The sequence below is a fragment of the Mytilus californianus genome, unplaced genomic scaffold, assembly GCF_021869535.1.
Source record: "Mytilus californianus isolate M0D057914Y unplaced genomic scaffold, xbMytCali1.0.p SCAF_11, whole genome shotgun sequence".
NCBI classification, from domain to species: Eukaryota; Metazoa; Mollusca; class Bivalvia; order Mytilida; family Mytilidae; genus Mytilus; species Mytilus californianus.
The window spans coordinates 14,652,862-14,673,947 of record NW_026262593.1 but is presented as its reverse complement, the minus strand read 5'-3'; the positions used below and the strand labels follow the sequence as shown (position 1 = coordinate 14,673,947).

General features: G+C 33.0%; 1 protein-coding gene across 5 annotated transcripts; it reads left to right on the top strand.

Annotated features, from left to right (window-relative positions):
• Positions 1 to 1,703: 1,703 nt before the first annotated feature.
• On the top strand, positions 1,704 to 20,868 carry LOC127719632 (uncharacterized). Of its 5 annotated transcripts, none has more exons than XR_007990436.1 (6): positions 1,706 to 2,309; positions 3,963 to 4,112; positions 6,974 to 7,100; positions 7,229 to 7,548; positions 10,566 to 10,754; positions 17,538 to 20,868. XR_007990436.1 is itself a non-coding variant. In XM_052225853.1 (5 exons), the coding sequence occupies exons 1-5, from the start codon at positions 1,888 to 1,890 to the stop codon at positions 17,751 to 17,753; spliced, it is 1,104 nt and encodes a 367-aa protein (XP_052081813.1). In that variant the 5' UTR covers positions 1,715 to 1,887; the 3' UTR covers positions 17,754 to 20,868. The 5 variants fall into 5 exon arrangements, 2 of the variants coding, with proteins under 2 accessions (XP_052081813.1, XP_052081814.1); XR_007990437.1 differs by having other exon boundaries at positions 1,708 to 2,309; positions 7,229 to 7,484; XR_007990438.1 differs by lacking the exons at positions 10,566 to 10,754; positions 17,538 to 20,868 and adding an exon at positions 8,288 to 10,082 and having other exon boundaries at positions 1,704 to 2,309.
• Positions 20,869 to 21,086: the final 218 nt, after the last annotated feature.

Sequence of the window (21,086 nt, the reverse complement as noted above, 5' to 3'; positions counted from 1 at the left end):
ATCCACATAACGATCATGCTCTACTTATGACCTCCAATCGAGTAATGATGAGACTAAGAGTGAGCGTGCTATCTTATACATTCGAGGTACCGAAGGGAAGACTTGGAATAGTGGAATATTACAAGATCACAACGGTTCCTCTCATATATAAGATATTGGATTCAACAAACCAACGATGTATAAACGGGCCTCAGTGAACTGATATTACATAACTGACTAACTAAATACAAAACCTTATTTAATGTTCCAACTTCATTATTATACAACTATACCCATCATAAAACATATTCAATACTTGTAAAAAAGAAGTATGTTCCATGTCAGAACATGCATGGCTATATTACCCTAATTGTATTCAACACAAACATAATTAATTGAAACTGAAACTTTTTAATTTGCTCAAACCAGTATATTGATTTGCAACTTTATCAAAAGAAGAACTTCCCTTATCCAAATTTTCCGCAGCCTGCGACAAAATTGAACCCGGCCCTGTAGGACTTATCAATTTCCCTACATTGGCATAATGATCAACCATTTTTTTTTTTTTGCCCCACCCTACATGTTGATTAGTTCCTTTATCATTAACCCCTAGCATACGTAATGTAATTGCACATCCTCTTCTACTGCTGTGGGAAGTTTCCCCTTCGTATAATTTCAACACATTTAAATGCAATTTAAGTCTCTCTGTCATGCAAGATGAAGTAACCGGTTCCAGGGGCGGATCCAGCTATTTTAAAAAGGGGGGTTCCCAACCCAGGATAAAAGGGGGGGGGGGGGGGGTTCCAACTATATGTCCCCATTCAAATGCATTGATCGTCCGAAAAAATGGGGGGGGGGGGGTTCTAACTCCCGGAACCCCCCCTCTGGATCCGCCACTGGGTTCATTTACACTTTTGCGTGACCCTTTATCTCGTATACGGAAAACATACCCTTCAGTATGAGTAATGCTTAACTCCTTAGCGTTGGTGGTGTATTTTTTTTTAAAGTTATTGACCGGACAAATATCAGAGTCCTTTGAAGGAAGGACTATGAAATTTCTTGGATTATCTAAAGTGGCAACTTTTCCAGCCGTTTGCGACACAAAAATCCCCTCCGAGTCGGGTATTTGAAAACATCTGTCTGCAGTCAATAAACCAAGGTCGCCCCCTCTATCTGCTACCAGAATGACATAAAATTGAAAAATAAGCTAGGTCTCTTGCATAAAGAAATTTCGAAATAGGATCTACCTCTACTGAAACTCGATATGATAAATGTCTGCATAACCTTCCTAACTTACTAAACATTAATGGAGTAGCTTGTTTTACAGAAATGTTGGCGTTAGCCTGCTCCTGATTTATGACCTGCAAATGTTTTTTTAACAAATGTGAGGCAGCCGGGATACCCGTAAGAAGCATAGGATTCCACTCTCCTGATCGGCCCTCGTCTATGAATAATACTCTGATTTTGCCTAGTAAAGAATCAACAGACTTTGATGCCAACGTCCTTGGGCATTTGCAAACTCGAAGGCCGTGTTTAGTGCGCAGAGGGCAATGACCAAAAAGTGACCTGAAAAGGAGTAAATTGTCTCTCCTCCTTTCTCCACCCCTCTTCTCCTCTCTCCCACCGTCTCCTCCTTTCTACCACAACTCTTCTCCTTTTACATCTTTACAATACGTTTTCGTCTGGTTCTCACACATGACGACACAACTGTTGCTTCGATTAAATGATATTTTGATAATATTGCATTACCTTTTTGTCATCTAGTTCATGTTTTGAAAAAATATCTAGTTTTGTTGTGCGAGTGTAACGATAAACATGATATTCGTTTCCTTTCCCTTCCAGTAGTGTCCCCAAATTGATGACAGTCGAAAAGTTTTTACGACACGTATAAATATTGCCATTCAAATCATGTTCGTAGATGCATCCTCGCCATGCTACAAGAAAAGAAAGACAGGGAAGCTAGTTGAAGAAATTATACCCCAAACATATTGTTGGAAAGAAACTGAGCTTGACTTACTTGGACTTTTTTACGAAAAAGAACATGTCAGTGACTTGGAGTTTCTTCTGAATAAAACATTATGTTATGATTCAAAAATTACAACGCATTCCTCTAAAATTCAACCTCTCGCTAGAGTATTGGATTATTTTTTAGATTTTGACGCAAGCGAATACCAAGAACCTGTTGATCAAAGTACAGACCGGGTAACACGGTTTAAGGAGGATGTAAACAATATAAAATTGTCACTTGCGAAAGCAAAAGAGGCTACTTTTGAGACGGTTAGACATCTCTTTGCAGATGATATTTCAAGAGAGGAAAACTTTCTAAGAGGGTAATGAAATTAACTCTTTTTGAATATTTCAGAAATTTTTATCTTTTAACATGTGCATCTATCATGTCTACATAAAATTGAGAATGGAAATGGGGAATGTGTCAAAGAGACAACAACCCGACCACAGAACAGACAACAGCAGAAGGCCACCAACAGGTCTTCAATGCAGCGAGAAATTCCCACACCCGGAGGCGTCCTTCAGCTGGCCCCTAAACAAATATATATACTAGTTCAGTGATAATGAACGCCATACTAAACTCCAAATTGTACACAAGAAACTAAAATTAAAAATAATACAAGACTAACAAAGGCTAGAGGCTCCTGACTTGGGACAGGCGCAAAAATGCGGCGGGGTTAAACATGTTTATGAGATCTCAACCCTCCCCCTATACCTCTAGCCAATGTAGAAAAGTAAACGCATAACAATACGCACATAAAAATTCAGTTCAAGAGAAGTTCGAGTCTGATGTCAGAAGATGTAACCAAAGAAAATAAACAAAATGACAATAATACATAAATAACAACAGACTACTAGTAAGACATACATAACAAACACACTGTAGTATTAACTTTCAAGTGCACATAAAGAGTAAACGTGACATCTGTTACCCTCCTGTTTACTAACAACGAAACAAACACAAGGTAAACTAGAGTAGACATTAGAAATTATCATTTAGACAGGTTATACATGTTATATGTAAATATAGAAAACACAAAAACTTGAATACACCTTATCGCTATTTGGTCAAATCCAGAAAAAACAGTCACTTAGACAACTTTCTGTTTGGGTCATCCGGTGCCAAAACAAAGGTCATCAGTAACAAGCTGAGGGAGGAAAAAATTTAGAAAGCGAACACTTTGAAACTTTGAAATTATGATCCACTTTTTGAAACTCAAATTAAAGTAAAAAAAATATTTTGTTTGAAGTGTTTACTATGGTTTAAACAGGTCTCTTTAAAAAGTATTATGCATGATACATTGTTTCAACAGGGCCCCAGATAGCTTCAACTGGATGAAAAAGTTGTGTAATTTTAGAACTTACCCGGAATGGAATGAATAGCGATAATGTGTATTAGATTTACGTATATGTACATGTATGAAAATGTGCACACAGCATTAACTTTGCATTAGTTTGCGAAAAGCTTGGTCTGCATCCAACTTCAAAATTATTAGCTGGGGAACTGAAGGCTAGCTCTTGGTTCCTTATGATTTTTTTTTTATAATTTGAAGACATTGTCAAAAAATACCATAAGGACCTAACAGCTACGGTTCCACAGCTAGAAAATTATATGTCAAATGTGTAATTTTAGTTCTGTTATATATATATATATAATATGACATTGTGGAAATTGGAAGACTTTTTGCTGCAAAAATAAAGAAAATTTGAAGATGGGGTTCATATAAATGGTATAGCAAATAAAAACAAAATAATAAAATCTACTTAGTCTTAAAATGCTCCAATGACGTATATATTTAGTTACAGTGGAATTTCTTAAACACCATACATCTTAATTATTCTATTCCAGAAGTGCACCTTGGTTTTACTGTACACTTGCTGTATAATTGATTTTAAGAAATACTAATTTAAGAGCTATTGTTCTGTTAACTTATCTTATACTGTTATAATATTTTATTGTGTATGCTTTCTTGCAGTATGTTTGAAGCTATTAAATGGAATGGAATCTATGGATTTGGTGAAAAATTAATCTATTTTATGCTTGAAAACCGGAAAGGAACTTCAAATGATGTGGTATGCAGACAGCTATTTAGGGACTTTTTTGTTATGTGTGGATTGAACTTAATGTACGTATGAATAAAAGAAGATTTGTCACGTACAAATTAATGTACATGCATTTCATGCAGTCTAAGCTCTGACAGAAACAAGTCAGAATTTACTGACTTATGAAGTCTGAATATTTAATGTCATGAGTTACCTCCCATCATTAATAAAAAGCCAGACTTCTACAAGACTACAAGTCAGATGAGATTTGATACCTTTTTATACGCCCGTAAAATTTTTGACGGGACGTATTATGTTATACAAATGTCCGGGGTCTGTCCGTCTGTCCGTCCGTCTGTCTGATTCAAAATTTTATTTTAGAGATATTGAGTATTTTGTTAAAAAAGGGGGAGGGTTTTTTTCACATGTCACGCCGTATCTCAAAAACAGTTTATGATTATTGCTTAAAACTTTACACACTTCTTAGTTACATTAACCTTAAGATCTGTATACTTTTTGGTGATGATTCAAAATTTTATTTTTGAGTTATTGAGTATTTTGTAAAAAAAGGGGAGGGGTTTTTTACATGTCGCGCCGTATCTCATAAAGGATTTATGATTATTGCTTAAAATTTTACACACTTCTTAGTTATATAAATCTAAAGATCTGTATACTTTTTGGTTTTGATTCAAAATTTTACTTTTGAGATATTGATTTTTTTTTTTTAAAAAGGGGGGGTTTTCACATGTCGCGCCGTATCTCAAAAACGATTTATGATTATTGCTTAAAATTTTACACACTTCTTAGTTATATTAATCTAAAGATCTCTATACTTTTTGGTTTTGATTCAAAATTTTATTTTAGAGATGTTGAGTTTTTTGTAAAAAAAAAAGGGGGTTTTCGCATGTCATGCCGTATGTCAGAAACTGTTCATGCTTATTGCATAAAAATTCACACACAAGACGACGAGCGTATCATGTTTATTTTCCTCTCAACAAATATTTCAAATTTTGACTTCTACAAGTAAAAAAGATAACCATAAATCATTGTAAATTGAAATACCCTATTTTTTTTTTTTTTTGGCCATGTACACAATGTTATTAATATGCCCCCCACAAACACTTTTTTTATCTATAAAAATATAAATGAGAGCCTAAAAAACAGTCAAATGAAATTAATTTTTTCATGTATTTTTTAAAAGTGTATAATAAATTGTGAAAGATTTTCTTTATGCATGTTATGATTTACAGATTAACTTGAAAACCAGCATGTAAAGATAGATTTTTAGATTGTAAATCATCATACAAATATTCATTGTTGTTTATTAAGAGGGTTTTGATGCAGATCTTAAAATATTCAAAACTTCTAGGTCCATTTTACAGAATTTGACCTGTGTGTCTAGCATATTCTTCCTACTTATGAAAGTTTAATAAGGTATATCTTTGGGTAAAAAATGAGGTGATTTTATCGTCCATATTATATACATTGGTCTTTTATAAATAGAATATTGCATTATATCCTGTAGAGAACTATTAATTAACTTGCTTTATGTTTATTGGCCTGTAGATCAGATACAAAGAGACATGGACTATATATCAATTGGACATCAGCCCTTTAACACGCTAAAACCAGAAAAAAACCATTTAGAACAACAGGAGATGTGCTTAGATTTAAATCTATGCTGTCACTATTAATTTAAAAAAAATTAATGTAAAAACTACAAAAAGACCAACAACATTTTGAGTCTACAAACCACTACATATAAAACTAAAGACTTAGCAAAACAAACCCCACCCAGATAGCCAAAACTTTGAATAGGTGGCCTGTCAACAAGTCAACCTTATGAGTGGGACTTGTGAAAAGTCCATGTGTTAACCATATATGTAGCCCCTCCCCGGCCCAAACTCTGCCATTGTCACCAAAAACTTGGGTGGATCTTGGGTGCTTTAGCGGTAAGCTGATCCCCCTTTACTTATGGCAATCATTGTGTTACTCAAAGTAAGTACAAATTTGTTGATAAGTATCATTCCATAATCATCATGCATCAAGTTCCAATCAATAACAATAAGGTAGTGGCTGTGATAATTGTTATATATATCCCTGATCAACCAATCATCATGGTGTCCCTAAAACTTTTGAAATGGTCTGGGATAACTTCAACTTTGCCACTATGAACTCTTGGTTCCGTAACGGGGTAGCTTCCTTTTAAGCAGCAATCTATCAAACAGTCATTACACTGATATAATGCTGTTCTTCTCAGATGAATTCTTTGAGTAACACATCTTTAAATCACTCTGAAAAACTTACTTCTTTCTGATATAGCATTATTTTTAATTCCCTAAATATGTAAAAATTGGATTTCATCAAAGAAATTAATCATGAAAAATATAATTTTCACAACAAACATGACAAAGGGATTTTGCATTTTCAAAACTTTCCAACTTTTCTCATTTTAAAGTTAAGAAGAATAGTTTTAGGTCTGTTCAATTCTATTTCGTCCTTTAAACTTTTTTGATTCAAGCATCACCAATGAGTTTTTTTTTAGATGAAGGGTGTGTCTGTCATACAAAATTTAAGCCTGGTATCTTTGATAATTTTATTTGGACATGTTATATATAATATTGATCTCTTGGTTGGTGTTAATTACCACGTTTTTAATTGACATTGGCTACTTTATGGTGTTCACTTTTTGTTGGTGGAGGAAGCAGGAGTACATGGAGAGAACAACAGGAAAACTGGTCATCCTTTTCAATTAAGATAGAAGTAGAAAATGCCATAAGTGTGATTGGAACACACAACAGTAGAATTGACAGTCTTGTGATTACTGTAAATTACTACCTAGACCATTCAACCACCATGTCTACAATGAATAAGGTAAGAAAAAATGCAGTAGTGAAAAATTCTTTTGATTATTAAAACAAGTACCAAAATATCTTATATTCAGGGATGGAGAATCAAAAAAGAAAAGTATGAAGATTGGAAAGTCTGTTATTACTTCTCAACCATATTTAAGGTGTTGCATAGATGAGATAACTGAACTAAACGTGAAAACAGTGTTGTTGGTAGGAGGGGTATGTAGTAAATAATTACAATATTACCGATGGTAAAATGAAAACAGTGATGTTAGTAGGAGGGGTATGTAGTAAATTAATACAATATTATCGATGGTAACATGAAAACAGTGATGTTAGTAGGAGAGGTATGTAGTAAATTAATACAATATTACCGATGGTAACATGAAAACAGTGATGTTAGTAGGAGGGGTATGTAGTAAATTAATACAATATTACCGATGGTAACATGAAAACAGTGATGTTAGTAGGAGTGGTATGTAGTAAATTAATACAATATTACTGATGGTAACATGAAAACAGTGATGTTAGTAGGAGGGGTATGTAGTAAATTAATACAATATTACCGATGGTAACATGAAAACAGTGTTGTTGGTAGGAGGGGTATGTAGTAAATTAATACAATATTACCGATGGTAACATGAAAACAGTGTTGTTGGTAGGAGGGGTATGTAGTAAATTAATACAATATTAGTAGGAGGGGTATGTAGTAAATTTATACAATATTACCGATGGTAACATGAAAACAGTGTTGTTGGTAGGAGGGGTATGTAGTAAATTAATACAATATTACCGATGGTAACATGAAAACAGTGATGTTAGTAGGAGGGGAATGTAGTAAATTAATACAATATTACCGATGGTAACATGAAAACAGTGGTGTTAGTAGGAGAGGTTTGTAGTAAATTAATACAATGTTACCGATGGTAACATGAAAACAGTGGTGTTAGTAGGAGGGGTATGTAGTAAATTAATACAATGTTACCGATGGTAACATGAAAACAGTGGTGTTAGTAGGAGGGGTATGTAGTAAATTAATACAATGTTACCGATGGTAACATGAGAACAGTGATGTTAGTAGGAGGGGTATGTAGTAAGTTAATACAATGTTACCGATGGTAACATGAAAACAGTGGTGTTAGTAGGAGGGGTATGTAGTAAATTAATACAATGTTACCGATGGTAACATGAAAACAGTGATGTTAGTAGGAGTGGTATGTAGTAAATTAATACAATATTACCGATGGTAACATGAAAACAGTGATGTTAGTAGGAGGGGTATGTAGTAAATTAATACAATATTACCGATGGTAACATGAAAACAGTGGTGTTAGTAGGAGGGGTATGTAGTAAATTAATACAATATTACCGATGGTAACATGAAAACAGTGATGTTAGTAGGAGAGGTATGTAGTAAATTAATACAATATTACCGATGGTAACATGAAAACAGTGATGTTAGTAGGAGGGGTATGTAGTAAATTAATACAATATTACCGATGGTAACATGAAAACAGTGATGTTAGTAGGAGGGGTATGTAGTAAGTTAATACAATGTTACTGATGGTAACATGAAAACAGTGGTGTTAGTAGGAGGGGTATGTAGTAAATTAATACAATGTTACCGATGGTAACATGAAAACAGTGGTGTTAGTAGGAGGGGTATGTAGTAAATTAATACAATATTACTGATGGTAACATGAAAACAGTGGTGTTAGTAGGAGGGGTATGTAGTAAATTAATACAATATTAACGATGGTAACATGAAAACAGTGGTGTTAGTAGGAGGGGTATGTAGTAAATTAATACAATATTACCGATGGTAACATGAAAACAGTGGTGTTAGTAGGAGGGGTATGTAGTAAATTAATACAATATTACTGATGGTAACATGAAAACAGTGATGTTAGTAGGAGGGGTATGTAGTAAATTAATACAATATTACCGATGGTAACATGAAAACAGTGATGTTAGTAGGAGGGGTATGTAGTAAATTAATACAATGTTGCTGATGGTAACATACAAAAACAGCATTTCCGGATTCAGGTGGGGGCAAAGAGGATCTCCTTTTTATCTGAAAAATACAATTTTTGGCACAGTATCTTAAAAAACATTTTGTCTCGTTGTGGTCAGTGTAATTTTTACCCTATCGTGCAATTATGCCATACCTTGCCTTTTATTTTCAAGATATTTCATCATGATTTAAAATATACTCAACAACAGAAGAAATGCACCACCTCCATTGAATTCTTTGAAGTAGAAATTTAAATTGTATATAACTGTTGAAAAAATTATTAAGATTAGTCAATATTTTCAAATTCTGTGCAGATTGGCACTTAGTTCTGAATATCTCAGATACTTTGAAATCTATTTAATTTCAGGGCCAATTTGGCCCCAAGTCGTACATTGTCCATTTGTGAAAACAAAAGTCGTATGTATCTTTTCACATTACTACCCCACCACATGTTGTGTCTGTACCAAGTCAGACCATCTGGACTAAATGTTGTTTGTTAAATTTTGTTTTCTTTTTTTCTTTATTTGTACATGTTATCTTTTTTTAAGGAGGAGTAGGGTATTATTGATTGATGTGGTCTGTTGTACTGTCTAATATTTTGTCACGACTACGACGAAAGTCAAAGAATGCGATACATAGGGATTACTACCGTATGTAGTGGTGGAGGCATAAACTATTTGTATAAAGCTTTATATTTCAGAAGGTAGAAAACCTGGATGTGTCATACCTTGTATACAGATACCTTCTGTTACAAAGTTTCCGTCTGACATATATAAAAATGAGGAGATGTAGTATGATTGCCAATGTGATAAATATCCTCCAAAGTTAACATGAAGTGGTAGTAAGCAATTACCGGTAAAGGCCACGGTACAGCCTTGAAATATGAGAAAAACCAATACCAAAGTCGGCTATAAAAGGCCCCGACAAGAAAAATGTGAAACAATGCAAAGGAGAAAACAAACGGCCTAATTTATAACAAAACAATTTCCGAAAAACAAATATGACAGACATGAACCAATGTCCATTGTCCTTGACCTCATTTTCATAGTTAAGCCACTGCTTGATAGAAATGTTTAGTTTTAATTTGTCATGTGAAATACTCACTTATTATAGGTAATAAAATAACTATATTTTGTATATGGGATCTTTGCAAGGTCTACATGTCCATCAGACAGGGTTAAAGTGACCTCGACCTGATTTCATGGATCAGTGATCACGATTAAGGTTTCATGGTTCGTATCTCAGATACTATAAGGAATAGATCAACTATATTTGGTATATGGAATAATTATAAGGTGTACATGTCCAACTGTTCATCTGAACTTGACCTCATTAACATGGATCATTGATAATGTTAAGTTTATCTGATACTTTATATTACAAACTTTCAACATAAATTCAATCATGATAAGTTAGTAAAGCAGGTGAGACATTTCAGCATGCACACTGTTGTTGATAATTTGTTATATACTATTTATGTATAAACTTCACTTTTGTTTAAGAAAAGCAGAGTATAACAAATTAAATCAAAGCATTAATGTTCAAACCTGCATTTTTGCTATAAAGATTAAAAAGTTACATATTTCCAGTTTCACAAATTTATATAATTGATGTATATATATAATATATATAATGTAATTTATAATAATCAATAATGGTTTTTGTTTTAGGTAAAACAAAGGAAAGTTGCATTACCAAGTCCTCATGACTTTAAAATAGAACATCTGTATCCATATGATATAATTGGACAACATGGAGGAAATCTGTTGCTTGAAATACAAGATTCATGTTTTGAGAAAACTGGAGATGAAGAAGATGAAAGCATTTTAGTTTTTGGAGCAATGTGTGTAGGGACACAGGTAATGATAAAACTGAAGCGACAATAGATTACTGTAGACTCATTATTATTGGTGAGATCAAGGGTCCGGAAACGGTCATATTTGCCAGTCATGTCCTAAGATGAAACTAGTTGTCCTAAACGAGTAATTGGGATTTAGGACAAATTTTATTTTTTTACAGAAGTAATTTCGGTCATTCATTGTCAATGTTTGAAATCGGATTTCTTAATCGCCATTTTGCACTTGTGATCACTTTTTTTTGTTTATAATCCCTTTCCTGTAATAAAACTGCCACTACAGTAGTTTTATAATCCTGAGGGCCCTCCTAATATCTATATCAATGCCTCCGGGAAACATTGGCTAATTATCGCTAATCACTTTTTACCTGTGGTTTTAATTCACACCTGACAGTGATCACAAGCTCAGAATAATATCTTTAAAACATTAAACTTCCCTGACAAGTGTATTCATTATTTATTTACTTTTCATCAAAGACATTCGTCAATTCTGATTTAAAAATTAAATCTAAATTTACGTAGAAAAAAGTATTTTTTCATCATGCATGAGTAACACATGTGCTTTATTTACTATGTAATACGCATGCGTGAAATTGTCTTCAGCAAATTTAATATTTAATCGTAAAATGAAAATTGATTTCATGCTAAATTAAACGAGTGCAACTATTATCTGTTATATTCAAACACTTTTAAAGGTAATAAAATAAAAAAGCCATAAAAAGCCGGTGATTTCCTGTCAATTTGATAAACAAAACAAATCCCTGAAATGAATCCGAAATTATTCGTACTTTAAAATATTGCAAACTTCCGGTTTATCTTTTGTCAAATCGAAAGAAACTTATGCAATGTCTGAGAAATTAACCATTTTGAGTCATGAAAATCATTTCAATTTTAGACTGTTGCCTTCCCTAAACTGTCCTTCATGGTAATGGTAAGACATTTACTTAGTAAATGCGATGAAACAGCAATACAATTTCGTCATGTTCGTTGATGCTATGAATATATTCAAGTTAATATCGACAATTTGAAAAGGGGCACCAACTTTTCAAACATCTCAAAATGACCGAAATTGTCTGGAAAAATTTCCGGATCCTTGGGTGAGATACCAATTTTTTGTGGATTTCAATGTAATGGGTAAACAACAAATTTAAATCTTCAAAGATGTATCATTTTTCTATTGGCTTGTATGCAGACAAAACCAAGTAATCAAATATCAATCCTCTTCGCTAGCCAAGGGTTACGATCCAGTTCCATCCTATCCACCCTCGGCGGATTTAGATAGAATTTCGGATCCACGAGGTAATGATTTCTATTGGTCGCAGTTGTAACTGGCTGCATCCAATCAAAAAGCGCCTTTAAGATGATCATGTGTAAATGTGGAAAATGTAAATAAACAATTGGCACGTGCAGATTTTACAAGTCTTTACCCCCAAAACATAGGACGATATGTAGTGACAATTTTAAAGTTCTTAATCAACTAATTAGTGTTTCTGGGTATGTTTTTCCTGAGCAAATGTTAGAATGTCAACGTATATACATCACAAAATTTGTAAACACTACATACAACCATTTTTACACCATTATCATGATTATACACTGAAGAGAGTTCAAGCGCTGCCATTGGTCAAGAATGATGTAGTCAAAATGGGCGTGACTTCTATCTACTGGTAGATGGCGCAGCATTGTAATCACAAATGTTGGCTTAATCTGCCAAGGGTGGAGAGGAGGGGACTGGATCGTAACCCTTGGCTAGCGAAGATGAAAATAAGGTTTTTCCTCAAACCTGAGAAACTAGTACTGAGCACTGTGTGTCCTTCCTTCATCTCTCTCTTTCTCTGTCATGAGTATATCTGTCCTGTATCAGGTTAAAGATTTTGGTTTAAAAGGTAGTTTACCATGAAGTTGTGGTCACATCAACTTATAACTTTGAAATTATATGCTAAATTATGGTTTTGACATGATTTTATGGTTCATTGAACATGGAAATGTGATACATGTAGTTTGAAATCCTTACATTCTCAGGTTAAATTGTTTGGTTATATACATTTGTAGGTAGTTAACCATGAAATTGTGATCAACTTTAACCTTATCACATATGTTCATTATGATATGAATTTTTGAAATTGTTTGCCAAGTTATCTGTTTTAAAATAAAAGCTTTTTTGTATTTAATTGATTAACAATATGAAGCTTCCATTTTGAGATTCATTTCTCATTACCTTCCTGTTTACCGAAAACTGAAATGACACTGGCTACGATTACTTTGAAATGTAACAATAATAAAAAAAGGTATTGTTACGTTGGACACTAATTGCCGGAATGATTTGTTGGGTAAGGAACCGATTTATTACGTACGTAACAATAACATTTCTTTCTACGGTTACATTGCGTTATGTTACATTAAGTTAGATTTATTAAACTTTCAACCTACTGTAGTTTTGTAGCTTAATTCTTCTATATACTTGATAATAATAATAATATTATTATTATTATTTTTATAATTATTATTATTATTATTATTATTCAACAAATAATGTTTAAATTTTTTTTAAGTATTAATAATTGTTTAATGTTTTTCAAGATAATACTATAGTTAAGTAGTGTCAAAGGCGAAAAACATTTCAAGAATAAAAAAATATTTATCATATGGCAGACATTGAAAGGTGCTATAGCTTCAAAAGTGGATATTGCAGCGGGAACTGTTAATTCTGCAAAACCAATGTGCACATTGCTGCATCACTCGTTTGTGATGGCTGCTTAGAGTGGTTCCACTAAAAATGCGTTAGACTAAAACATGCTCCCAAAAGCACACTGGATGTGTAGAAGCTGCAATTGTAAATAAAATGAAAATTTGTATGCAATATTGTAGCATTGCAGTGTTTATGAATACAAGTTTTCAAAATTTCAGAAATAAAAAAGAAAATTTCTTCAAATATTATTTCTTTTTGCAAAAAAAAGGGGGGGGGGGGGTAAAACAATTTTCTCTTTTTTAATTGGTGGGGGGGGGGGGTCAATTTCGCAACAGCATAGTGTATTGCACAAAAAATATAAATTCAAATCGTATAACCAATTCTAAGTTCTTTGACTACAGTTATTCGGTGTCAGAAACCTATTATGTGTCAAATATTTAATTACAATCCAAATTCAGACCGGTATCAAGCGCGAATATTGTGTCCATTTTTGCCCCAACTGTTCAGGGTTGGACCTCTGCGGTTGAATCCAGCTGCGCTCAGCGAAGCATTTTATTTTAATTCTCTTTGGTTATCACTGAAAATATGAATTTAAAGAATAAATCTCAAATTCAATTTTTTCCATTTTTAATTGCATTCAAAATCTCATGTCAAATACATATTAAAAATTAAATGTAATTGATTACTGTAAATTCAGAAATGATTGCGTGCATTTATAATTTCGATTTTTAAAGAATGGACAAAAATGCAATATTAATTATTGTGATTTCAGGAATAGCTACAAGCAGATGTATGTACATGTATCAGATATCAGAAAGTGAGTTCTTATTATTGCGATTCTCACCCAATCTCATTATTCGCATTAATAAAATCCTCGCAATAATTTCTGAATTTACAGTATATATATCTCCAATTTTTTCTGATATTCTCTAATCTTTTCCTCCAAATGACCAAAACTAGACATTGCCTTTTTTTTTTAAGACAAACTTTCCCCCCCCCCCCCCCTTTTTGTCCATAGGAATTAAAAGAGACTATTATCTCCCTTTGACATCTATGTTGATGGTAATAATCAACTATAAATGTTCTCTTTTCCAAAGTAAGAATATTATGTTACATTTTAAGCTCACCTGGCCCAAAGGTCGACGTCGTTAGCTTTTACAAAAATCTTCTCCTCTGAAACCACTGGGCCAAATTTAACCAAACTTGGCCGCAATCATCATTAGGGTATCTAGTTTAAAAAATGTGTCCGATGACCCTGCCAACCAACCAAGATGGCCGCCATGGCTAAAAATAGAACATAGGGGTAAAATGTAGATTTTGACATATCTCTGAAGGTTGCAATTCTGTAAATACAGACAATGCAATTTCCCATAGGAACTCCCTTTGCGGCTAAAACTGTGACACTTTTACTATGAAGTTTCGTGAAAAATGATATCCCAGAACGGAAAGTTTATATGCACTACTATTTTATTCAAAGGTCAAAATATAGGGCTGTGCGGCATATTTTCAACATTTATATGCCCTGAACTTCTAAGAGTTTAAACTTATACTAAAATTCTATACTACCCTTACCTCCATTTTTGGACCTCCTAAGAATTAAAATTTAGCCGCTACCATGTTTTTCTATACTGGTTACATTCCCAAGTGATGTCTCTATGAGATGAAACACAGAGATCATCAATTGGAACCAGTTCGTTAACAAATTAACATACCTATGAATATTAAATATCTCCCCAAAAGAGGCGTGGTTTGAGAAACAGCTGTATTTACAAAGTGCAACCTATACAAACATTTATTCAAAAAGAAAACTCTCTAAAAACACTTTTTCTCACAACAATACTTATTTATCAGAATTATAGCCTTAAAGAAATCACTGCATATACTCTAAGTTTCCTTTTACAGTACATTTTATACCCCTACCCCTGTTTCAAATTTTTAAAGATTTTGAAAACAAGACTCTAATTATTGCCAGCTTACCCTATGTGCATGTTTTCTGACATGAACTGTCTAAAACCTGTGTGAAACTATTCTGATAACAAATTGAAAGCATTTTAGAATACTATAAATGTATTGTTTAGTAGTTAAGCATTCCAACATTCAAGACTGTACAAAGTATCCAATCCTGCATGTGTCTCCAGTCCACATCTTACTGTATGCCTATTTGTCAATGAAAGTTCACAATTTCTGCCTCAAATGGTCAGTTTAGAATTCTTGTCACAACAGTATCATCTCTAACCATATATCTAACATAAGTTAGTTAATATATGAACTAGAAGTGTTTAAACAAAGCCATATTTGCAAAAGTTGTATTTATGAAGATATCAGTCTGGTGCATAAATTCACTAAAAGTTTGATTGAAATGACTGCTAACATCTGATTTTTGCATAACTTTCTAGCACAGTTATTGTTTACTTTACAAAATACCTTTAAAATAAAAAAATCATAGCATTTTCAAGTTAAATTATCTGTTTTATGACTCAGGGGTAGGCATTTTTTGTGTTTTTTGCCCCTGGGGCCTCATAATTCCAAATTTTTTTCCCTGTTTCTAGCAATGTGGAATATTTACTACATATTTAGGATAGAACACACTATTGTAAGTTTTATTGAGGTCTTTTTGTAATTCTAGCTTGTACTTTTTTATGCCGCGGTCACAAAAAAACACATTTAGGCGTTACGGCTTACTTTTGGGTTATCGACAGGAAAAAAACACCCCACTAAAAATATTTAGGAAGGATCAATGAGTTGCAATTACTGCGAAGAGTAAATATAAGCACTTCTAAACAATTTAAATTACAAATAGGCATATATTATGAATTTATTTTGAATTCAGGGCTTTAAGTAAACCAAGCATACTGTAAACTGTGAATTTATGCTGAGTCATCATAGTTAAGGCCCAGGATTTTCTCAATCTTCATGAAATATTTATAAAACTTCATATTTGAGTTAAATTCTTTAAAATCTCTGAGATAATCCAGATTTTGTGAAATTCTGTATGTTCCATTTTTTAACCCTATATAGGTTGCAATTCTGTAAATACAGACAATGCAATTTCCCATAGGAACTCCCTTTGCGGCTAAAACTCTGACACTTTTACTATGAAACACAGAGATCATCAATTGGAACCAGTACGTTAACAAATTAACATACCTATGAATATTAAATATCTCCCCAAAAGAGGCGTGGTTTGAGAAACAGCTGTATTTACAAAGTGCAACCTGAAACCAAAGCATTTAGAGTAAATCTGACATAGGGATAGAGTAAAACTGATTATTAGGTCAAGATCTATCTGCATTGAAATTTTCAGACAAATCTGACAACCCGTTGTTGGGTTGCTGCCCCTGAATTGGTAATTTTAAGGAAATTTTGCAGTTTTTGGTTATTATCTTGAATATTATTATTGATAGAGATAAACTGTAAATAGCAATAATGTTCAGCAAAGTAAGATCTACAAATAAGTCGTCAATGACCAAAATTGTCAGTCGACTCCTTTAGGAGTTATTGCCCTTTATAGTCAATTTTTAACAATTTTTCATAAATTTTTGTAATCTTTTACAAAAATCTTCTTCTCTGAAACTACTGAGACAAATTTAACCATACTGGGCCATAATCATTATTAGGTTATCTAGTTTAAAAAATTTGTCCAATGGCCGACATGGTTAAGAATAGAACATAGGGGTAAAATGCAGTTTTTGGTTTATATCTCTGAAACTAAAGCATTTAGAGCAAATCTGACAGGTGGCAAAAATGTTCATCAGATTTAGATTTATCTGCCCTGAAATTTTCAGACGAATCCAACAACCCGTTGTTGGGTTGTTGCCCCTGAGTTAGTAATTTTACAGAAATTTTGCAGTTTTTTGTTATTATCTTAGATATCATTATATTAACTTATATCTAATACTATTAATTATGATTTTAACCTTATTTTACATGATTTACAAAGCATCAGTAAATACAGGTGAGCAACACAGGCTCTTTAGAGCCTCTAGTTTTCAGAATATCATATTGTGTTTCACAGTCCTGAAGTAATTGCTACTCAAGAGTTTAGTGCATGGATACCTACTTGAGTGATGTTTATATATGACCATAATTTTTTTGTAGGTTATTTTTACTGCCCTTGAAATGAGCAAAAGTCATATAAATGCTATAAAAGAACTGGAAGGAGAAGTACTTGACGATGCTCTTGGTGATGATAAAGTTATTGGAAGGTCTTCTATATCCTACACTAGACCATATAACATATTGAAAGCAGCAGACAGATCTGAGATGTACGAGTCTTTACTAAGGATAGCATGTTATCAACATCAAATCACATGATTGTCTGTCCATGTCCTCAGATTTTGGACATGTAAAATTTATGATGAGGTTACATGATTGTCTGTACATTGCCTGAGATTTTGGACATGTTAAAGTCATGAAGAGTAACAGTTAAAGGCAATTGTAAGGATGGACATCAGCTTTACTGAACTTTTAATGAAGTCTGATTGAGAGGGAAGACAAATGTTGGTCATTTTTACAGAAGGATCACTATAAATGCCTAAGTTCTGAATATCATGTTTTTGTCCTGGAGAAAAGGATTTTTTTTTTAATTTTCAGAACAAATAAACATTTCTTATGAACATTTCAGAGCATAGAAATTTATTTGAAAGTATAAAAAAATTATGTGTTTATTGTCGAGCCTGCGACTTCTGTTGCAGAAAGCTAGACATAGGGATAGTGATCTGGCGGCGGTGGCGTTAACTAACTTCTTAAAAGCTTAATATTTCAATAGAACACCTGGATGCTTCATACTTTGTATATAGATGCCTTATGATAGGAAGTTTCTGTCTGTCAAAAGTTAAGATTTTTGTAATGTTAATTTCTCTCTTATTATGAGTAATAGGATAACTATATTTGGTATGTGCGCACCTTACAAGGTCCTAATGCCTGTCAGACAGTTTTCAGTTGACCTCACCTCATCGCATGGATCAGTGAACAAGGTTAAGTTTTCATGGTCAAGTCCATATTTCAGATACTATAACCAATACGTCTACTATATTTGGTGTATGTAATGATTGTTAGGTGTACATGTCAAACTGGCAGGTGTCATCTGACCTTGACCTCATTTTCATGGTTCAGTGGTAAAAAATTTTGTGTTTTGGTCTGTTTTTCTAATGCTGTATGCAATAGGTCAACTATATTTGGTGTATGGAAGTATTTTACGATGTACATGTCAATCTGGCAGGTTTTATTTGACCTTGACCTCATTTTCATGGTTCATTGCTCAATGTTAAGTTTTTGTGTTTTTGTCTGTTTTTTTTTCAACTTTAAGCAATAGGTCAACTATATTTGGTGTATGGAATGATTGTAAGGTGTATATGTCTGTCTGGCAGGTATCATCTGACCTTGAACTCATTTTCATGGTTCATTGGTCAATGTTCAGTTTTCCTGGTTAACTTTGTTTCTTAGATACTATAAGCAATAGGTCAAATATATTTGATGCATGGAATGATTTTAAGGTGTACATGTCTATCTGGCAGGGTTCATTTGACCTTGAACTCATTTCTGGTTCATTGGTCAATATAAAATTTCCATGGTTTGGTCTGTTTCTTTTATACTATAAGCAATAGGTCATCTATATTAGGTGTATGGAATAATTGTATTAAAGGTGTATATGTATTTCCTTCTTGGTTTATCTGACCTTGACCTCATTTTCTTGGATCATAAATGTTAATGTGGTACTTGTAGTAAAACTTTATATTTAGGACTATCAACATAAAATCAATGGCCAGTATAGTGCACTCTTGTTTTAAAATATATATATAGGCAATTTTATTTCTGGTTTTTGGTCTCGCCTGCCATGAAAGTCACATAACGTGAGCCATTGGGATTAATAATTGGCAGCAGTGGTGTAAACTTTTTTTTGAAAGCTTTATATTTCAGGTGGTAGAAGACCTGGATGCTTAATACCTTGTATGCAGATGCTTTATATTACGAAGTTTCCATCTGTTGTATGTCCATTGTCCTTTACCTCATTTTGATGGTTCAGCAACTGCTTGGAAAAAATGTACAGTTTTTTTGTCATGTGAAATACTCACTTATTATGAACAATAGGTTAATAATTTTTAGTATACATTTGAATCCTTGCAATCTACATGTCTGTCAGACAAGGTTCACCTGACCTCAACCACATTTCATGGATCAGTGATCAAGGTTAAGTTTTGTGGTCAAGTATATATCTCAAATACTATAAGTAATAGATATATATTTGGTATGTGGAATGATTGTAAAGTGTACATGTCTGTCTGGCAGGATTCATTTGACCTGGACCTCATTTTCATTGTTCATTAGTCAATGTTTGATTTTCATGGTTATGTTTGTCTCTCATATACTACAAGCAATAGGTCAACAATGTTAAGTGTATGGTTTACATGTTGTCTCACAGGGTTCAACTGACCTTCACCTCATTTGTATGGTTCATTGGTCAGTGTTCAATTTTCGTGAATAGGTCTGTTTGTAAGATACTTTAAACTATAGACTAACTTTATTTGGTGTATGGTATGGTTGTAAGGTGTACATGTCTGTCTGGCAAGGTTTATCTGACCTTGACCTCATTTACATGGGTCATTGATAATGTTAAGTTTATGTGATACTTGTAGTAAAACCTTCATATAACAAAAATTCAATCACTACAAGTAAAGCAGGCAAGACATTTCAGTGTGTATACTCTTGTTTTTTCTTTTTTGCTCTGTTTTAGACCGTTTTGATACTGTTCATATATTCAAAATAATTGGTTTTTTTTTTATTAAACCCGTATCATATGTATTTTCCTACATGTATTTGCAATAAACTCAATCAGTTGAACGGTTAACGCCTCAATTTGACAAATAAAGGTCCATCTGTCAACACAAATAGTATGTAAAATGTTCACGCCTATAATCAGCGCCACCTATATTTTTTTGTCATTGTTTATCAGAAAGATGTCCCATTCTTTAGGAAATTCAAACATTAAATTAACTGAAACATAGAATAGTAAGTATAGAAAACATATTTAAACAATTATTTCCACATGACTTATCATGCATGATATCCTGACAATGTGAACAATGTCTACAAGATTGAAAATGAATTTGTTTCCTGTGTCAAAATGTTTACATTTTTTCATCAAAACAAAAGTTGACACCCTTGTGTTTCTGGTCATAGATAATTTTTGCGTTGTTTTTTGAAGATAATCCAATGACATTTACTGTAGTATAAGTGGCTACACCTTACCAGCCATTGTTACATAACCCTGTTCTTTTTTTAAGAGGACTGCTTACGGATTGTTGTATAAGAAAAATGACCATTATCTTCATTATAATTCAATAAATACAATACTTGTAACAACATATGCAAACTTTATAAAATCTACAAAGCATAAAGATGTGTTTTAAATTAAACATGTTGAGTTGAATTGACCAGTAAACTAATTCAAATGACAAGGGAATATAAAATTTGCCAGAAGTGAACAGATATTCAACCAATCAAAGGAGATTAAAATACGAACGATAAATTATGCATACAAACAGGTAACGAGTAATGTCGAAAGTATACGAGATGGAATTAAGCATTTTTGAATAATTAAAAATTTACCAATTAACTGATTTAGGTCGTTTAAATATAGGTGGCCAT

Coding starts and splice junctions, on each gene's coding strand:
- LOC127719632 (XM_052225853.1), top strand. CDS start 1,888: ATGTTCGTAGATGCATCCTCGCCATGCTACAAGAAAAGAAAGACAGGG. Junction 2,310..3,962: donor GAGGAAAACTTTCTAAGAGG/GTAATGAAATTA, acceptor GCTTTCTTGCAG/TATGTTTGAAGCTATTAAAT. Junction 7,101..10,565: donor CAGTGTTGTTGGTAGGAGGG/GTATGTAGTAAA, acceptor TTTTTGTTTTAG/GTAAAACAAAGGAAAGTTGC.